Source organism: Tenrec ecaudatus, chromosome 2 (genome assembly GCF_050624435.1).
Source record: "Tenrec ecaudatus isolate mTenEca1 chromosome 2, mTenEca1.hap1, whole genome shotgun sequence".
NCBI classification, from domain to species: Eukaryota; Metazoa; Chordata; class Mammalia; order Afrosoricida; family Tenrecidae; genus Tenrec; species Tenrec ecaudatus.
In genome coordinates, this window is record NC_134531.1 from 228,200,683 (window position 1) to 228,222,119 (window position 21,437).

Sequence of the window (21,437 nt, forward strand, 5' to 3'; positions counted from 1 at the left end):
GCTAAATGTCTATTTAGCTTTAGAACAAGCTGCCAGACTTTTCCAGAGATTTGGTGCTGCTTCACACTTGTACCAGCAACATGAGAGAGATTCACTTGCTATATAGCCTTACGTTTGGGCGTGTCTGTCATTTTAATTCAAGTCCTTCTCTTGGGGGAAGAGAGTAAACTGCAGTCCGTGGGTGAAGTCTGGCATTGTAAACAGTTGGTCTAATTTCCTGTGGCCGTTTTCGTGCTGTGAAGCAGGGTTGAGTGGGTATTGCCTACAAAGCAACAGACTGGAGGTGGCCTGTAAAGCTTAAGATACGTTTTGGAGCTTTATAGAAAGTATTTATTGGCCACTGGGATAGGGATTTCTTTGGTTTTAATTAACATTTCTCTGATTATAGCAATACTGAATTTTTTAATGTGCTATTGGCCATCTCTATCTTTCGTTCTGTGCGATGGTGTTCAAATATTCATTTCTATACATTTTCTGTCTCAAATTTTAAAGAATTGACATTATTTCTTATTTTTTTCATTCAGTAGTACCATGTTTTATTTCCGAGTATAATTTTAACCATTGCTGAAAACTCTATGTATGAAAAGGACATTTGGATCGTCTTGGGCTTGGCATCAAGTGATTTTCTGTCTCCTTGAGATGTGAATCACAGTTCCCTGCCTCTTCGTAAGGGGAGTGATTTTAGTTTGAATCCTGGACATTGTATATATTATGCTGTGGGTATTTCATCAGATAACAGTATCAGTAATATTTTCTTCCAGTTTGTAGCTTCCCTTTTTCTTAATGGTCTGGAAGAGCAGATGTTTTAAATGTGTGTAGTGTAGTATCACTTTTTCTTTTCTAGTGTTTGCTTTTGGATTCTGGCAGGTCTGTGATCCACTTAGCATAAAAGTGGAGGTCTGGTGTGACAGTCCTTCCCTCACCTTAGCTGTTGCTTCTGTTGAAACTCAGGTGACCATTATTGTTGTTGCTAGGTGCTGTCCAGTCTCGTGACTCAGCGCATCACTGGGCTTTTCTCTGGTGGAGCCCTAGGTAGGTTTGAACCACACCTCTCCTATATTTCAGGTAGCACCTGAGAGCTTAACTGTTGTACCACCAGGATTCCTTCAGTTGACAGTTCCCACTCATCAGGTGCTCCTCAGAAGTTTGAGGCTCTCTGCACCTGTAAAGATGTACAGTTGCAGAAACTCGTGCTATGAATTGGAATCTGCTCTATGGCAGTGGATTATTTTTTTAGTTTAGAAATCGTACTTGGCTTCTAAAGGCCAACGAACAGTCCTTGAACTACCTAAAAGCTTTTCTTTCATATAGTTGTGTCTTTTTTTTTGTCATTGGCTTGTTGTTGTGTTTTATTTTATTGCTTGGTTTTGTACTGTCTTGTTTTTGAGCATGTTATTATCTCTGTAGGTCTGTCTAATTAAGATCGGCTGGATGAACAATCTGGAGGTGAAAACAATGGGACTGACTGTTCTGGGGGGACATGGGAGGGGGAGAGGGGAGGAAGATAGTGGTGTTAACAAACCTAGAGACAAGGGAACAACAAATGATCCAAATCGGTGGTGAGGAGGGTGTAAGAGGCCTGGTAGGGCATGACCAAGGGTAATGTAACCAAGAGGAATTACTGAAACCCTAATGAAGGTGTAACACGATGGTGGGACAAGAGGAAAGTCAAAGGAAATAGAGGAAAGGGCATTTATAGAGGTCTAAATAAAGGCATATACATATGTAAATATATATGTACATGTATAAATAGATCTATGTGCATATATGTATAGATTTAGTATTAAAGTAGCAGGTGGACATTGGGCCTCCACTCAAGTACTCCTTCAATGCAAGAATACTTTGTTTATTAAACTGGCTTTCCATGATGCATAAGCAAATGTGGTGAAGAAAGCTGATGGTGCCCGGCTATCAAAAGATATAACATCTGGGATCTTAAAGGCTTGAAGGTAACAAGTGGCCATCTAGCTCAGAAGCAACGAAGTTCACAGGGAGTAGGCACACCAGCCTGTGTGCTCACGAGGTATTGAAGGGATCAGTTATCAGGCATCAAAGAACAAGAAATCATATAATTGTATGCTCACCTCCCAGATATGATCGCTCAAGACAAATGGGTGCATAAGCAAATGTGGCAAAGAAAGCTGATGGTGCCTGGCTATCAAATGATATAGTGTCTGGGGTCTTAAAGGCTTGAAGGTAAACAAGTAGCCATCTAGCACAGAAACAACAAAGCCCACATGGAAGAAACACACCAGCCTTTGTGTTCACGAGGTGTCAAAGGGATGAGGTATCAGGCATCATCAGAAGAAAAAAATCATATCATTATGAATGGGGAAGTGCGGAGCGGGACCCAAAGCCCATTCGTAGGCAACTGGACATTCCATTACGGAAGGGTCGTGGGGAGGAGACGAGCCAGTCAGGGTGCAGTGTAGCAATGATGAAACATACAACTTTCCTCTAGTTCCTAAATGCTTCTTTCCCCTCCACACCCGCCCCCCCTCCCCCACTATCGTGATCCCAACTCTACCTTACAAATCTGGCTAGACCAGAGGGTGTACACTGGTACATATAGGAACTGGAAACAGGGATCCAGGGAGGATGATCCCTTCAGGACCAGTGGTAAAAGTGGAGATACCAGGAGGGTGGAGGGAGGGTGAGATGGAAAGGGGGAACTGATTGCAAGGATCTATCTATAACCTCCTCCCTGGGGGACAGACAACAAAAAAGTGGGTGAAGGGAGACATCAGACAGTGCAAGATATGACAACATAATTTATAAATTATCAAGTGTTCATGAAGGAGGGGGAGGGGAGAGGGAAGGGAAAAAATGAGCTGATGCCAGGGGCTTAGGTAGATAGCAAATGCTTTGAGACTGATGAGGGTAATGAATGTACAAATGTGCTTTATACAATTGATGTATGTATGGATTGAGATAAGAGTTGTATGAGCCCTTAATAAATGATTTTTAAAAATGTGTTTGGTTCTTTTTCAGAGTTGATAAAATACTTTTCTAGTATCCTGTGCCCTGCAGATTTTTAAAAACTTTGTTTTCTTTAGGTATATAAGGTATGGATTTTATAATAGAGTTATATTCCTAAGTCTTAGCTCTCTGTGTTGTTTCTTGCTTTTGCTGGTGTTGTCGTTAGATTTGACCACTAACTACACTGCTGGTCACGGGACTGGTCAGAATAATGTGAGGTCCAAGGGACGTCTTCTGGTTCTAGACTGGATTTGTTTGTTTCAGCCAAACAAATGGAAATTTCACCTAATTCTTTCTGTTTTCACTTTTGGCCTGGTGATTCCTAATTTTGTTTGTAGGCACTGTGGGACTTCAGTGTATAACAGTAAAATGTTCCCAGGTCCTACATCATCCCCATGATCATTAGTACGGTTAAGTCTCGTTGTAATGACTGTGTCCTGCATCTAGGAGTTTACTTTTTAACATTGTATCAGATAGTATTCTGTTGTGATCCATAAGGTTTTTACTTTTGGATTTTCAGAAGGAGATCAACAGGCCTTTCTTCCTAGTCTGTTTTAGTCTTGAAGCTGCCATGAGTGCATCTGCTGGTGTGTCAGAGACTGGTGGATAGCTACCAGCATGAGCAGGACCCAGCTACCATAGTACAACAGGCTGCCATCAGGCTGTGATTAACTCAGTTTTCTATTTCTTCCTGCAGATCCGCTCAGCTTATTTTGAATTAGTTTCTGCTTTGTGCCAGCGCATTCCACAGCTAATGAAAGATGAAGCATCCAAAGTGAGCCCATCTGTTCTACTTAGCATTGATGATAGTGATCCTGTTGTGTGCCCGGCTCTCTGGGAAGCCGTACTGTATACACTTACAACTATTGAGGTATGTAAAGGGAGGTACATTTGTGAATACCGTACTTTATTGTTGTTACTTACTATTGTATTTTAGAAGCCATAGATATTATACATGAGAGTGAATACCTGATTATCTAATATTGGAAAAATGCTTTTTTGGCAATATATTATCTAATTTTTTAACTTGGTATAAATCTTAAACTGACCAAAAAAATGACACAAAGCTTTCATCTTATTTTTCTGTGGGTTGCGACCCCTTTGGGGGTCAAATGACTCTTTCACAGGCCTTGCTGGATTCATAACAGTAGCAAAATCACAGTTATGAGGTAGCAACGAAAATAATTTTATGGTTGGGGGGGGGTCACCACAACATGAGAAACTGTATTAAAGGGTCGCAGCATTAGGAAGGTTGAGAACCACTGCTTTAACCCTATGTGGCCCAGTATAATTAGCTATGTGAATCTTGTCGTTAAGATTACAGACTATTTTAGAAAGCACATTCCATATCAATCTTTTTTTTTGTATAGCAAAATGGCTTTATCCCTTAAAATAATGGACTGTAAACGTTCGATCACATCTCTAAATTTAACTTCTAATTATAGAACATTTAAGGTACAGGTGAATGTGTTGAAATATGCCAGGCAGATGAATTCAGTAAAATCTACCCCGTAAACAACTCTATAGGCCATATGACTCCGTGCGCTCCATCACCAAACTGCAGAGGAAGAAAGAGAATAGAGGTGGAATGTGTTCTTTTGAGAGATAAGTGAGACACCCAGCGATGATTGCAGCCTGTTGACTATGTTTAGAACTAATTTCAAACAAAAAAACTTAAGATACTATAAAAGTGATACTGAACAATTACAATTAGGAAAATCCTTAGATCATTTTTTGGCATGTACTAAAACACTCACAAAGGCCAATGTTACGTTGACTTTGCTTTGAGACAATGCGAGCAAAGGGAATGTGGGTGGGAACCTGATGAACTAAGGCTGGCCCATAATAATAATGGTTAAAGTTGAGGGGTGGGCCTGAGATTACATTATACCATTTTCTGTACTTTTACATCTGTATGAAAAATGGCGTTGCATTTTAAAAATAGTTTTATTAGCATATTATCCTCATATACAATTCAATAGTTCAAGCATATCAAGAAGAGTTTTACAGTTATCTAACATGATTAACTTTAGAACATTCTCTTCTTTTTTGTACTCATTATTATTCGCTCCCCACTTTCCCCAAGCTCCCCTGGCATAACCTCCAGAAACTAGGAATCCAGGTACTGTCGCTATAGATTTACCTATCCTGGATATCACACTCAGAAAACCATACAAAACACTACATAGATATTTTGTTTAATATAGAAATGGACGTAGGTTTCTTCCTTAAAATGAAAGAGGGAGAAACCATGAGCTCTGTAAAGAAGAGGAGGTGCTGGCAAACAGAGCCATTAAGACGGCCTTTTCATCGTTTAACCTGAAGCGGGTTCAAGTACCAGGGTTAACTCAGCACGTTCATCCTGCCCAACAAGGAAGTGGTGAGATCTAATCAAAACAAATCCATCAATTGCTAGGTATTCCTTGGAGCCAGTGGCTAAGTACACTCAACACATTATGATGGTGATGATTGTAATATGGCACCACTCTGTGTCACAAATGTCTCCATTGTTCATTATCTGTGCTGTAAACATGATGAGTCATGCAGAACCCCACCACTGCTGAGTCAGTAATCTGTACACAGTCAGGGGGAGGTGTTCCCATGTTTGTTTTTGTCTTATAAGTTAAACACTCAGTGAAAATGTCATAGCAGTCTTTTAAATCACATCATTTCTGATCAGTATTGCCCTACAAGCTGTGGAATGCATGAATACTGTAGTATAAATCTTATAATTTCAGTGTTTTAGATATAATGGTACTGAGAGAGATATTTTTAAGGTAAAATGAAGGATTTTTATATTTGAGAGCCCATATGTTTTTTCTTCCCGGTGACTGGGAAGAGAATGCTGTATGATTTCTAACTGTATACTCTTGGCTGTGGTCAGGACTGTTGGATGCATGTCAATGCAAAAAAAAGTGTGTTTCCCAAGCTGTCCGCTATAGTCCGGGAAGGTGGTCGGGGCCTGGCTACTGTGATATACCCGTATCTGTTGCCGTTCATCAGCAAGCTCCCGCAGTCCATTACAGATCCAAAGTTGGATTTCTTCAAAAATTTCCTCACCTCTATTGGAACAGGGTAAGGAAGTTAAATTCTTGATTTTTAAAGCAAAAGGGCTTTTCTTGTTGCCATAATATTAGGGTGACATACTAACCATCATCTCTTCTTTTAAATTTTCCTTGAATTGTTTTGCTATTTATTAAACACTTCAAAAATTGTTTAAGATTTTAATTCTGAACTTGAGTCAGTGCTGTAGTGTATGACCTGCAGAAAGTTTGCTCTGTGGTAAGACCTGTAGATAAAATAGGCCACTTTTCAAATGAGTCTTTTATTTTTCATATTTGATACATAGAATAGGAAATGTTCTTTTGCTTTGTCAAAACATTTTTGAAACTAAGCTTCTTACACAATTCTACAAATTATATGCCAGTCAGAATAGATTGTTTGCCATTAGTTTTTCATTGAAATTTTTTATTAGAGAACATATCCTCTTTTGGTCTAAGGACTTTTCAGTGATTTAAATTCTCATTTATCTATCTATCTATCTATTTATTTAAAACATCACTTTATTGGGGCTTGTACAATTCTTACCACAATCCATACATACCTCCACTGTGTCAAGAACATACGTACATTTGTTGCCATCATCATTCTCAAAACATTTGTCTTCTACTTGAGCCCTTAATATCTGCTGCTCATTTTCCCCCTCCCTCCCCACTTCCCCCTGCCTCATGAACCCTTCATCATTCATATATTATTATTGTTTTGTCACTCTCGGTTATTTTTTAATGTGAGAGTAAGCCATGGTTGTTTATCATTTCTTAGGCTGTCCACAGAGAGAATCAAAACTAGCTTTTCCGAGTGCTCAGCTGTAGCAGCTGCTTTTTTTGAATGCTTACGTTTTATAATGCAGCAAAACTTGGGTGAGGAAGATATGGAAAAGATGCTCGTCAATGATCAGGTATGTACAACAAACATCTCTGGTACCTTGACTATAAAGAACTAAGTTCATTGTTGTTGTTCTTGTCATTCACTAGCATTTTTAGTAACAATTTTGCATTTATAATACACAAATCGAGTAATATGTATTTCTGACCCAATAAGTTAAAAATTCTATACAGTCAATTATCAGTATTATAAAATAACTGAGGATTAATCAAACTTTGAGTGTAAAAACCTTGATTACGTTGGAAATTAGAAAGATCTCTTTTTTAAAAATCATTTTACTGGGGGCTCTTACAACTCTCTGTCACAATCCTTCCATCCATCCATTGTGTCAAGCACATTTGTGCACTGTTGCTCCTCATTTTTCCCTTCTCTCCCTGCTCTCCTCTCCCAATATTATCTTTTAAACTTTAATTATACAGTAAGCATCTTATCCTAAAATATTGCTAATCATTTTGGGTTTGATTTAGAACCAGCGATAATAGCAGGTTCTGGAATATGGTTTAGTATAGTAGGATTACTGAAGTTCAGATTCTCCTTGATGTCTCAGATGCCTAATTTGTCCTATATTTTATTTTAAGAAATAGGATTCTGAGTTCTGTGGGCCATAGGTATTATGAACAATGACTTAAGTCATAGCTCACACATCCCCTCGGTGGGACAAATAGAGATGTCTGCCACTAATCAAGAGGGAGGAGGCTTCCGTCCACCCAGTGGCACCTTATTTTAGGCCTCGTCATCTATTTCCAAAAAGTCCCCAGCTTTTGAAAACCTTACGGGGCGCAGTTCTGCTCTGATACCCCGGAGGTTGCCTTGCGGCATCATAGTCAGCTTGAACAGCCACTGATATAAGGCAAAAAAGTAAAGATCTTAGTAGATAAAATAAGCTCAGCCGATACAAAGAAAACTAGATTGTTTGTAATGTCCTTAAAAGAAGTAGTTGGGGTGGAGTGCAGTAAATCACTAAACTTGTTCTATGATAACGAGCTATATCATGAAAACGGTTTTCAGAGTTTTAGGGGGAAGGTCTATGTTTTTTCAGTTACTAAGTCATATGAAACCTTAGTGTTGTATAAAATAAACACTTTAAGTTTTACTTTTCTCAAAAGTGTATTTTATTGCATTTCTGTTTCAGTTGATCCCTTTTATTGATGCAGTCCTCAAAGAGCCCAGATTACAAAATGGACAAATGTTTAACCACTTAGGTGCTACTTTGACTTCCTGGGAAACCAAAGCAGACATGGAAAAAGATGATGTAGCAGCTCGTAATTTGGAGAAAGTACTGTTGAATTTCTGGGAAAAACTGTCAGAGATCTGTGTTGAGAAAATTAATGAGCCAGAAGCTGATGATAAGTCTGTTTTGGGAGTATCTAATCTATTACAGGTCCTTCATAAGCCAAAGAGTGCATTGAAATCAAACAAAAAAAAAGTCGGTAAGGTTCGATTTGCTGACGAAATGCCTGAAAGTCACAAAGAGAACGAGAAAAGCATGTCTTCAGAGGGCGAGAGCAGCGAGGGCTCCGACTTGGTGCCTGACCCTCTCTCTCAGCAGCCTTCAGACGCTGTGTCTCCCCTAAGGAAGAAATCGTTGGAAGACTTGGTCTGCAAATTAGCGGAAATGAGTATAAATTTTGTTAATGAGCAAATGTCAGAGCAGCATTTAAGGTTTCTTTCAGATCTGCTCAGCACCTTCTCTTCAAGCCAGGTCTTTAAAGTGTTACTAGGTGATGAAAAGCAGAGTATTGCCAAAGGCAAATCTCTTGAAATTAGTAAACTTGCACAAGAAAATCCTGCAGTGCAGTTTCTCTACCAGAAATTAATTGGTTGGCTAAATGAAGATCAAAGGAAGGATGCTGGTTTCCTGGTGGACATTTTATACAGTGCCCTCCGTTGCTGTGACAATAATACGGAAAGGAAAGATATCTTGGATGATTTAACACAGGTATTGCTTTTAGGCTGTTTTAATAATGGAGAGCTAGAAGGAGATTTTCAAGGGGATTTTTAGCTTGGGAGTTGGCCTCAACTGAGAATGTCAGTGTAAAGACAAGCAGTGTATTTTTGTGATTTTTCAGAGTGTCTGAGATTGCAGGCCCAGTGTGTTAGGATGACAAAAGATTGGTAAGAAAAGCATGTACGTATTTTCACTTTTTAAGTGGAAAAAGGGAGCCCTGGCAGTGCAGTGGTTACGCATTGGGCTGTTAACTGCAAGGCCAGCAGTTCTAAACCACCAGCCCCTCCATGGGAGAAAGATGAGGCTTTTTACTGCCGTACATAGTTACGGTCTCAGAAACTTGCATGGGCAGTTCTACACTGTCCTAAAAGGTTGCTAGGAGTCAGAATTGACTCAAGGGCATTAAGGTTTCTTTTTTTAGGTGACCTAGCTTAAAAAGTTTTTGTTTTAGTTTTGTAAAGGTTATATGGTCACTTCAGTTACTTTATTAAAGTTTTGCTATTCCTTTTAGTAGATTGTTTCTTACTGTTTTTCATCTTCCAGGTGGAGTTGAAATGGAGTTCTCTTCTTCATGTTATTGAAAAGGTATCTTAACATTTTTATTAGATGTAGAAGAATGAAAACCAGTCAGATTCACATGCTAATTTGCAGTTAGGACTTTATATTAGAGAACTTCTTTATTCTTCTAAGTTCTATAATTGGGGAAGACATTGGGCATTTGCCATTCTGGTGGTAGTATTTTTCTGATTAGAATTATTGGTGAAGAATAAAAAGGGTTTGGAAAACATAGTGTTCCGTTCCTAGCAGGTCCCAGGGCAAGTTTATCATCTTGTTGCCTTTTCAACGAAGGCCACAGCTTTCTACTTCTGGGTGGCTCTTTATCTGTAGAAAGTCACTGTTTCCAGCATTGACGAGAAAGTGTCAGGGAAATGAAATTCCTCCTACATTTGAATACTTTGTATATAGTCTTCCCATCTGTGTAATTGCCACTTGACCAAACATGAAAATTAGTGGTAAGAATAATGGACAGAGTCAAGGACCAAAAACAATTTAGAAATGATAAAATATGGCACATGCATTCTTTCCTAATAATGATTTAACTAAAATCAAACTTTTTTCACTTTCTTAACTATAGAAATGGCAAATAGTTATGCAAAATTCTTCCTGTTTACCTTAGTATTAAAACAATTATTTTTCCCTTTTGCATTGTGAGCTATGTTTTTTAATCGACAGGTTTATTTTTACAAAACAAATGAGCAGAAAACAAATTTGAAAATTTTCAGTGATCTCTAAGTTACACCGGTTGCTTTAATTTATCCTGTGCTTTCTCTACCTATGGGCGACCTACACGAAAGGCAAATCTTTAGGCTGCTGGATCAGTCTAGAATTAGAGCAAGGGCAATTGATTTTGTAGAAGTAACCTGATGCATCTATTTCCAAAGTAGGAGTCTGCCCACCAGGTGGTCCAGACACTTCCTGCAAGAATATTCTCTTCGTTTAGCATCTGGAAATTCTTGATCCATGTATTCCTCCTGTACTTCCGGCAGTAAGCAGCCTCCTTAGCCCATGGGCAGAAGTTAAACTTCATGACTGCTAACCTGAAAGACATTCTGAATCAAATGTCGTTTATTTTCTCTACCAGCATTCTGTGGAATGGATTCATTTTCATTTACTAAGCTATTCTAGAGATGCCACTATGAAAACTCGCTATACTCTGAAGTTGTTTATCTGGTATTTAAGTGAACTAATGATTTAAGAGCAGAGTTCTAACGTAAACATCTTTAAAAATTACAAAAACAAATAAATCTGAATCTTAGAACCAAAGAGGAGCTGGTAATTTTTCTAGGTTACCTTTTAATTCCTAGGTAGGTTAAGAAATAATGTACAAGATCACAAAGATCGTTTAGTAGTAAGCTTTGGCTAAGATATAAGGTCTGACGATCGACAGTTTTTTTAGAATAAAAAAAAATAAGTTTTTTGGTCACTACCCAATCCGCACTTGGATTTCTTTTTTTTCCAGATTGCTTTGAGATGAACCAAGTTGCACATCCCTTAAAGTAAAAGAAGCTCTGGGAACAAGGATCAGCATGCTTTTGGGGGTGGATTTCCAGCCTTCCCTACTGCCCTACCTATGAAAATAAACTAGTTGCAGTCAGATACCTGGCCCTAGTAACTTTATTTCACATAATTTGGGGAAATAATAAGCCCCATTAAAAAAAACCCCATTCATTGCTTATATTAGAGAATATTATTATAAGTTATTATAAATTCATCCTTTAATTTTAGTAAAAGTAACAAAAATTTAATGTTTATGGAGCATTAAGAAATCTTGTGAGAAATTCATCTATTCACTGTTCCTTGAACATATCTATTATGTTGTTAGCAGGTATCAGAAATTTTAAGGCAAATTCTGCTCTTAAAGAACTTATAATCTCATTGGAAAGACAAGCTATAGATGAAACAGATAATAATGCAGTCCAGTGAGTGCTTTAGACAGGCAGAGGAAAGCAGGGATCAGTCAGCATGGTTTTGAGAAGATGGGGAATACTTGGTGAAGCAGGTGGAATTTATACTGACTTTCAAAGTATGGATGGAGTGTTGATAAATAATACTTATGATAAATACTTATGATAGTGCAGGTAGCATGAGCAAAGCATGGAAGCAGCCATCAGTCAGGGTTCAGTCCCCCCCCCCACCCCCCCCATCCCCCACCGGCTCTGTAGGCCAAAGACTTGGCGATCTGCTTTTATCCAGGTTACAGCCTGTCACATGGGCTTCCTGTGAGTCAAATGGACTTGGGGATGCGTAACAACACATGGGGAGCAGGGAAGACGCCAGATTTCTATACTTGAGGAAAAGGAGGAAGAATCTGGCATAGTGTTGAGACCACTGTGTTGAAGAGAAGTCCTAATGGTAGTGTTTGGTGCAGGTAACTTTTTAAAATCTTGTTTCTAATTTTGCCTTAATTTCTATGGTTTTAGGCATGTTCTAGTTCAGAGAGACGTGCTTTAGTAACTCTCTGGCTAAAAGGCGATATCCTCGGAGAGAAATTGGTAAACTTGGCAGATCACTTATGTAATATGAACTTGGAATCCACAGTATCTCCAGAGCCCTACTTCTCAGAAAGATGGACCCTGCTAAGTGTGGTGTTATGCCAACCTTCTGAAAATGGTAGGCAAGAGCGTGGCTTTTTTTCCCGGTTTTCTAGTAGGGGAAATTGCTTAACTTGCAGATGATTGTTTGAGAAGGACAAGACATTTGTTTTGTTACCTGTATTTACCGTATTAAAAAAAAGGTGGGGAGTGGATGCAGTTAATATTAGAAATCTTTTGTCTGTTTGGACTTTTTCCCTTCTAGATTACTTGATTGGAGAAGTATATGTTGAAAGAATCATTAATAAGCTTCATGAAACTTTGTCCAAAACAAAGACATTGTCAGAAGCTGAAAATAGTGACTCATCCATATCTTATGTCTGTGATGTGGCCTATGATTATTTCCGCTCAGCAAAAGGATGTTTGCTTATGCCACCATCTGAAGATATGTTATTAACACTCTTTCAGTTATGTGCTCAGAGTAAAGAAGAAACACATTTGCCAGGTAATAGTCTATTGCTCATACGTTTTGTTGGGAATCTCTGGTATAACCATGTGACTCATAGCAACTCACAGTACAGGGTAGAACTGCCCCCTTTGGATTTCCAAGGCTGTAAAATTTTATAAGAGCAGAAAGCCTCATTTTCTTCCCAAGGCGTGGCTGGTGGTTTTGAACTGGTAGCCTTGATACCAGGGCTCCTCGTAAGGACATCAAGAAGAACAATCAAACCTCACTGCCCTCAAACCAATGCTGACTCGTAGTAACTCATAGTACAGAGTAGCACTGCCCCTTTGCATTTCCAAGGCTGTAAATTTTTATGAGTAGATGGTCTCATCTTTCTCTCATGGAACAGCTGGTGGATTTGAACTGCTGGCCTTCTGACTAGCAGCCCACGTCCCCATCAAGGCTTCTTGATGGTATAGTGCATTAAGTTTTGGGTAGCTGATGTCAGCAGTTCTGCTGGAGGAAAAGCAGGCATTCTGCTCCTGTAAACATGTGCGGCCTCAGAAACTCACAGGGGAAGTTCTACCTCTGTCCTACAGGGTTGCTATGAGTTGGAATTGACTTGATGCCAGGGAGTTTTTGTAAGTACCTAGGCTTTAATAAAAGGGAGCCCTGGGGTGTAGTGGTTACTCCTTGGGCTAATTACAAAGTCAGCAGTTTGAAACCACCAGCCACTACTCGGGAGAAAGATGGGCCTTTCTACTCTCATAAAGAGTGACAGTCTTGGAAACTCATAGGTGTAGTTCAACCTTGCCCTATTGGGGTGCTATGAGTCAGCATTAACTCAATGGCAGTAAGGTGTTTTTGTTTTTTTGGGGGTTTAAGGCATTAACAATTGAATCATTATTTGGAAATATAAAAAAGCATTTTCAATAAAGGGTTATAGATTCTATACATTTTCAGCCTCAGAAACCAAATTAAAGATGTATATAAATATTATTTATAAAATTATGAAAACGAATACTTTTGGAAGGAGCAATAGTTGTGGCAAGTTGCTTAATGCCTCAGTTTTTTCATTTAGAAAAGAGAAGTAATATCTCTTTCTCTGGTCTTATAGTTAAAAATGTTTAATCGTAATGTATCTCAAAACAAAATTGAGATTGCTTGCTTGAGAATGTATTCTTGTCCTTAAATGTGAATTCAGGTTTATTTATGAAAGAGATACAAAAACCAATAACTCTGCCTCTAGCCCCTCCTCTAATGTTAGTATCTCTTTGGGAAAGAGATAATCTTTCTCATTTCTAAAAGACACATTTTATAATAAGCTTAGCAGGAAAGAACTAACTTTTAAGGTTTAACTAACTTAAACCTCACAATGTTTACATTTATGAGGCATGAGCTAGCATGTATTATTACATGTTTATGGCATAGGCTATTGAGTATCAATTTTGTGTTTTCTTTGTTACATGAGATCTTAAAAATCTCTATGTGCAATGAGTTCTGCAGAATTTATTTTCTGCTGAGAGTGAATCCATTGGGGTTACAAATTCCTATTGACTTTTTTTTTTAGACTTTCTTATCAGTAAACTGAAAAAAACGTGGCTGTCTGGCTTAAATTTCCTGATCCATCAAACTGAGAGTGCCTACGAGAGGAGCACCTTCCTGCGTCTGTCTGCTCTTTGGCTCAGGAGTCAAGTTCAGTCTTCATCTTTGGATGTCAAAAGGTAATCTTTTAAAAAAATGATTATAGTGTCTTCAACTTTTTTTTTCCTTACAAGCTCTTATATGTAAGTACTGTTCTTAAATAAGTAGATCCTGTGTTGGGAGTGTCTGTGAAAAACATTTTGTTACAGAAAAAAACAAAAGAAGATCCATACAACCAAATTTATCTCCAAAGATTTATTTTAATGGTCATTCACATAACTGTCACTTAGTTCAAGAATGATTTCATAGAATATTCTTGGAAAGACTCCTACTTTATGGCCAGTCTGTGATGGGGTCCTAATCTGTGTTGTAGACAGGCATAAATTGTAACCAAAGCCTCTCACTGGCTACTAGATACTATGATTGTTCTTGGTTGTTTGTTTTGACTTTAGGTATCTATTATTGTGACATTGAGTTGCAATTACACTTCACTCCTTTAAAAAAAAAAAACCTTGACTACATTTAAAAGTAAAACCTAATAAAATGGTATCAGAACTTAAAATGTGAACAGCTGGTGTGCAGAAGGCTGTGGATGACTGGAAGCCCAAAATCCACTTGCAGGATCGACACCTAAATTCAGCCTCTGGTGAATCTTCTCTGACCATAGTTGAGGAATGTTAATAGCCTTGTTAACATACAGAGCATTGTGTAGAGTCAATGATGTTTCTGTTAAAATGTATTCTCTTTAAAAAAAAATCATTTTATTGGGGGAACATACAGCTTTTACATCCATCTATTGTGTCAAGCACATTTGTATATTTGTTGTCATCCTCTGGTCTAGCTGGATTTGTACGGTAGAATTGGGATCATGATTGTGAGGTGGGGGGCATGGGGGGATATTAAAGAACTAGAGGAAAGTTGTATGTTTCATCATTGCCATACTACACCCCTGACTGGTTTGTCTCTTCCTTGTGACCCTTCTGTAAGGGGATGTCCAATTGTCTACAGACAGGCTTTGGGTCTCCACTCTGGACTCCCCCTCATTCACATTGATATGAAAATGTACTATCTTATCATTTGATCCCCCTTTTGACCAATTTCAAAGTGGTTTCAGTTAAAAACAAAGAAAACAAATGAAAAAAACAAGTGGTATTTCACTCCTGGTGAATCCTCTCTGACCATCACCAGGGATGTAAATAGATCCGCTTTCTGGAAAGTGCATTATTGCTGATGCAACTAGGTTAACATTGAACATATTTTCTTTTGATTTCACTTTTGACCCAGTTTAAAGTTGTTCTAGTTTTTAATATTTTCTACTTTATTTCATTTTTTGAGTTTTATTAGCATATAATTCACATATGTAACTCAATAATTCAATCACATCAAGATGTACGGTCTCTTTCGACTGAGGTGTTCCTCTGTTTTACTTTGTTATTGTTGGTTTTGTTGTTTTGTATGGTTTTCTGTATAAGGAATCCAGGATACATAAATCTATAGAGATGGTAACTCAATGGTTTCTTGAGGTGCTGGCAGGAAATGGGGAGTTAATAACGGTGAGTACAAGAAAGACGAAAACGTTCTAAAGTTGATTGTGGTGGTGACCATACAACTCTGTTTACTAACGATTGACTGTGGTATCTGAATTATAGGGAGCCTAAGTGAATGCCTCCCAAAGTTACTGGAATCGGCCCAATCCTTTTTTGATCATCATGCTCTTAGGAGCATCAAATACTTGCTCTGAAACCAGTCCAGTCGTGTTCATTTTGAGATAGCAGTATCACCATGCAGTTTCCCCTCTCAAATGCTGGATAGTCCCTAGTTTGAGTGCGTGTGTCAGCATGGAGAGTCGCTTCTATGTATGCCTGTCTCCTTGTTCAGTGGGATCGTGAATGTACCAGGGTGTTCACATTAGCCCCAGCACAGCTACCGCAGTAAGTCCTTGTCCTTCCTGTCAGGCTTCAGGTCCTCTTGTCTACTGTGGATGATTTCCTGAAGAAACTTCTCGAGAGTGATGATACTGCTCTGCTGGGAGTTTATATTGCAAGTGTTATACCAAATGACAGCGAATGGGAACAGATGAGACAGTCTCTCCCTGTGCAGGTATGTTTGTGGTTGATGAGTGTCTCTCATTCTAAAGTTTAGATTTCAAGCAGACCCAAGTATTTTTAAAATTTTTTCCTGAGGAAGAATAAAGTACATGAAATGAATCTCATACTAGCCCAGTGGTTCTCAACTTGTGAATCACGACCCCTTTCACAGATGTTGCCCAGTTCATTACAGTAGCAAAATTACAGTTATGAAGTAGCAATGAAAATAGTTTTATGGTTGGGGGGGTCACCACAACATGAGGACCTGTATTATAATAAAGAGTCACAACATTAGGAACTGCTGCGCTAGACTTTGTGCCTCTGAACTGTCACATATTTGATGTTCGCTCTTCACAAGCAATCAGTAAATGTGGGCAGGGCCCATAGTACAAAGTTAAATAAGACTTTTTTTTTTTTAAAGAACCATAAGCAAACACACACATGTTGTTCCCAGTCTGAATAGCTTAGGTCGGAAATAATTAGAAAGTCTAATGATTTTGTATACAATTTAGTAGTATATTACTTTTTTTTCTCTACAGTGGCTTCACAGGCCTCTTTTAGAAGGAAAACTGAGTTTGAATCATGAATGTTTTGAAGTAGATTATGTGGTTCAAGATATCAATGCAGTTCCTAACCATTTATGTGCGTCAGCATTATTGAGCACAATGATCTTTGTTGGACTGAAAAAAGAAGGCATCCTAGAAAATAAAGAAATTGAGAAAATAAGTAAGTATATGTGAACATCTAGTTATTAAATAATGAATGGATATAATTTTGAAGCAGTTTAAAATCACATTACAAATTAAAATTTAGTGCTTGCTTTGGCGGCACCTAAACTAAAATTGGAACGCTACAGAGAAGATTAGCATGGCCCCTGCGCAAGGATGACATGCAAATTCGTGAGGTGTTCCATATTTAAAAATAAATAAATAAAATTTAAACAATTCAAGAATCTGTAGCTTCCTATTAAATGTCTTTGAGGTGGAGAATTTAAGGTCAATTAAGTGATATTAAATCAATTTTCTTACTATATGAAAATATATTGAAATTTTACTATAATCTTATTAGTCTTAGAGCATGATTTGACAGTCTAGCAGTTAATTAAATTGGAATGGTATTAATATATGCTGAGCCTATTGGACATACCCTAAAAGAAAGAAACTGGTATTTTATCAAAGATTATATATTTTCAGATTTTTTGTTTTTAACCACTAAATCTTTTTATCCAGAGGGCTATATTTGTTTTCCTGATAAATGTGAAGTTCAAATGTTGAAATTCTGGCTTTGGATATTGAAAACAATCAAGTACTTGGTTGCCAACCAAAAGATTGACAGGTTGAGTCCACCCAAAATGGACTCAATGGAAGACAGGCTCAAGGATCTACTTCTGAGGGGAAAAGTCATCGTAAATTTTAGTATAATTCTACTCTGACACACATGGGATCACCATGATACATTTATTTTAGGAAATGGCTTGGAATTGTAAATAGTAGTATAACTTTAAAAAATCATTTTATTACTACAGCTCTTTGAAACATTTTATTGGGGGCTCTTACAGTTTTAAAACATTTATTTTATATCATTTTACTGGGGGCTCATACAACTCTTATCACAATCCATACATACATACATTGTGCCAAGCCCATTTGTACATTTGTTGCCATCATCATTCTCAAAACATTTTTTATCTACTTGAGCCCTTGGTATCAGCTCCTCATTTTCCCCCTCCCTCCCTATTCCCCTCTCCCTCATGAACCCTTGATAATTTATAAATTATCTTTATTTTATCATCTTTTACAGTCCTTATAACCCTCCACCCATAGTGTCAAGCACATTTGTACATATGTCGTCATCATCCTTTTCAAAACAATTTTTTTTCTACTTGAGCCCTTGGTGTCCGCTCCCCTTTTTTCCCTCCCTTCACTCCTCCCATCCTTGTGACCCTTTGATAAATTATAAATTATTACTGTTTTCATATCTTATACCAACTGCTATCTCCCTTCACCCACATTTCTGTTGTTTATCCCCCTGTTGGGTGGGGGGGTTATGCATCAATCATTTCGAGCTGTTCCCCTTTCCTCACCTCCTCCTCCCACCTTCCCCCTACCCTCCTACCACTACTCCCATTTCTGTACTTCATGGGCTTATCTTACCTGCATTTTGTGTGCTGTGAGCTCTTATCTATACCAGTGTACATGCTCTGGTGTAGCCAGAACTGAAAGGCAGGACAGGGTTCATCATAGTGGGGGGTGAGGAAGCCTCAAAGAACCAGAGGAATATTGTGTGTTTCATCGGTGCTATACTGTGCCCTGGTTAACTCATCCCTTCCCTGTGACCCTTCTGTGAGGGATGTCCTATTGTCTACAGATGGTTTCTGGGTCTCTGCTCCAACTCTTGTTCTCAGCAATATGTTTTTGTTTCGTTTTGTGTCTTTTGGTGCCTGTTACCTGATTCTATTTATGCCTCATAATTTTACAGGCTAGTGTACTTCTTCCACGTGGGCTTGTTGCTTCTCTGCTACATGGCCACTTGCTGAATTTCAAGCCTTTAAGACCCCAGGCACTCTATCTTGTAATAGCTGGGCACCATCAGCTTTCTTCACCACATTTGCTTCTGCACCCATTTTGGCTTCAGTAATTGCATCGGAGGGGTGAGCATCACAGAATGCCAGGTTATTAGAACAAAGTGTTCTTGCATTGAGGAAAGGCTTGAGCAGAGGCCTAAAGTCTGTCTACTTCCTCAGTGTATTGCCATATAAATATATGTATATAGGTCAGTACCTCTACTTTTATGAATGAACATTTACATAAGTACACACCTATGTTTATATCTCTAGCCAAAGCTTTGCTTCCTAGATATTTCCTCTGTTTCCTTTTACTTTTCTCTTGCCCCACCATTATGCTCGCCCTTCTTCTGCCTCTTAGTAATTCCTCTTAGCTAGACTGCTTGCTAATGCTAAAGCACCCCCAGGATCTCCACATCCTCCTCACTGTTGCTTTTAGTTCCCTAGTTGTTCCCCTGTCTATGGCACTGTTTGCTCACCACTCCTCTTGTCTGCCCCTTCCTCCCCTCAAGGTCCCTCTGGACCTGTTGGTCCCATTGCTTTCTCCTTTCGCTTGCTTCCATACCTTTCTTATATTGGTAGGCAAAACAACAGAGACAAAACAAAAAGAAACCAAAAGATTGAATAAAAAGAGAGGAGAAAAAAAAGAAACCAGCAAAAACAGCAATGTGCAAGCATACATAATTCCAGGCCTGTCTGCTGACCTTTATGACTGTCTCCCCACCAGATTCTGGGACAGCAGTATGACTTTTATAAGATACAATTCAAAGTAGAGGAATTGCATAAACCTGTGTCAGTCTTGTTCCCACAGCTTTATTACCTGTGGGGAAAAAATGGAGGCTAAAAACTCTTTTGGTCATTCAGGTCCACATCCGAGGAGCTGTGCTCACAGAATGACTCCAAACACAAAGATGGGAGTTCGAGTCCTTATAATGCTTCATTTCTCTATTAATTGCTATGCAAATTATAAACTGATTATAATATTTAATCTTCTCATCGATCCTTTTAAGTCAGGTACTATTATTATCTTGACTTGGTCAGTTACTTGCCTTTTATGGACAAGGTTCACTCTTGAACTAGGTCTCGTGTCCAGTTCAAAACTCATTCATAACTTCATCAAGGGAGTGGAACTGCTTGTGAGTTAAAAGCGACCACCTGTAAGGTTTACTTCTTACTTCAGTCTTAGGAAGTGTTGATAACTATGCATATAGCTCATGGCCAAACAGACTTAAATTCAGGCAGTCTGGTCCGTCGGAGGCCGGTACCCTTTTACTGTATCATGCTGTCACCCATCTTCTGTCTTGACATGAGTTCTCATCTCAAGTCTCGTGTCCTTTGGAGCTTATCTTGTATGCGACCCCTCACTCATTGTGGCAGAAATAGTAGGAAAAATATTCTAGTAGTTCCAGTAATTTAGGTCCTGCTACATTCCTCCTAGTCAGAAGAGACCAAGTAAGATTTGGACCGTTGTTAGGCGCCACTGAGTTGGTGCGGACCCAAAGCAGCCCTGTGCACAACAGAACAGAACCTCGCCCAGGCCTGCGCCATCCTCACCAGTGTTCCTGTGCCCGAGCCCATTGGTGCAGCCAGTGTGCCAACCCATCTTGTTGAAGGCCTTCCTCTTTTCCTCTGCCCGTCCATTTTACCAAGCATGGTGCCTTTCTCCAGATGGGAGAATGTGCTATTTTATATCAGACAAATATTTGGGAGAATGTGATATTTTGTATTAGGCAGATATTCCTAGTTTTCATTGAAGGCTGATTTAAAAATTGAGTCCTTGATGTTTTGAAATAAGTGGGAAGTAGCAGCGTTAGAAAATGGGGCGGAGGAAGAAAAGTGCCCGCGGGGCTTGTGTACAAAGCCCGTCTGGAAACGTGGTGCCCCCTCTGTTAGTTGCAGAGCTCCTCTATTCCCTGCAGTGGTGTGAAGAGCTGTACAACCCGCCTGTCTTTGTAACTGGATTTTGTAACATGCTGCAAAGAATGAATATCACATATGATAACCTATGTGCACTTGGTGACACGTCTGGCCTTCTGCAGCTGATATTTGACAGGTAAGAATCCCTTTGAATTCCCATCGTTTGTGACCATTTTACTTGTGATGGCTTTGACTTGTATAAGATAAAAGCTATTCTTTGCTCAAAGGGTCTAATTTACAAGATAATATGTATTGCTTAGTAATGAATTCTCTATATGCACTGAGTACTTCATGAACTCAAGGGAAATGTTCGAACTTTGCCTTCCTTGATTGCTCTGTAAATACATTCAAGGGGAGCTAAAAGCGAAAGAAATAGATATTTATGAGGGCTGTGTTGTTGTATGTAACCCATCTTCTCTTTACTTTCAACTTCAACCTCAACCTATACATTGCTCTAGATGGGTCAATATTATAAGCACAAAACCCATTCCCCTGGATGAGGAAGAAGATGTGACAATGAAGTCCTTCGGTGGTTATAGCACTTCAGTGTCTTTTGTTTTTACCCTCAATTTGATTTACTTGTTATTGTTGGTGTTAGCTGCTACCATATCTGCCCACAACACACGGTGATCCCTGGACTAGAGTGTGGTTATCTATAGGGTTTTCATGGCTGATTTTCTGTAGATCACTGGGCCTTTCGTCCTAGAAGTTAGCATTTTGAAATTACTATGTTGAACTTCTCTCTCAATTAAAAAGTTTATCAGTTGCCTGTAGTGTTTTTACCTTACTTTGTCATATCAGAGGACACTCTGTGCAC

At 38.8% G+C, this 21,437-nt stretch overlaps 1 protein-coding gene and 1 non-coding gene across 2 annotated transcripts in view; both read left to right on the plus strand.

The window, feature by feature from the left end:
- Nucleotides 1–21,437, plus strand: part of LTN1 (listerin E3 ubiquitin protein ligase 1) — an 81,186-nt gene that overhangs the window by 21,654 nt on the left and 38,095 nt on the right. The window contains exons 7-17 of the mRNA XM_075542388.1: nt 3,677–3,850; nt 5,864–6,054; nt 6,802–6,937; nt 8,057–8,863; nt 9,416–9,457; nt 11,854–12,043; nt 12,230–12,469; nt 13,980–14,133; nt 16,009–16,153; nt 16,680–16,866; nt 20,597–20,756. Of these exons, the coding sequence (XP_075398503.1) occupies nt 3,677–3,850; nt 5,864–6,054; nt 6,802–6,937; nt 8,057–8,863; nt 9,416–9,457; nt 11,854–12,043; nt 12,230–12,469; nt 13,980–14,133; nt 16,009–16,153; nt 16,680–16,866; nt 20,597–20,756 (2,426 nt within the window). The remainder of the gene's footprint in view (nt 1–3,676; nt 3,851–5,863; nt 6,055–6,801; nt 6,938–8,056; nt 8,864–9,415; nt 9,458–11,853; nt 12,044–12,229; nt 12,470–13,979; nt 14,134–16,008; nt 16,154–16,679; nt 16,867–20,596; nt 20,757–21,437) is intronic.
- LOC142441944 (U6 spliceosomal RNA) lies at nt 16,953–17,059 on the plus strand. The gene has a single exon (XR_012783221.1). It is a non-coding gene; the product is annotated as a U6 spliceosomal RNA (small nuclear RNA).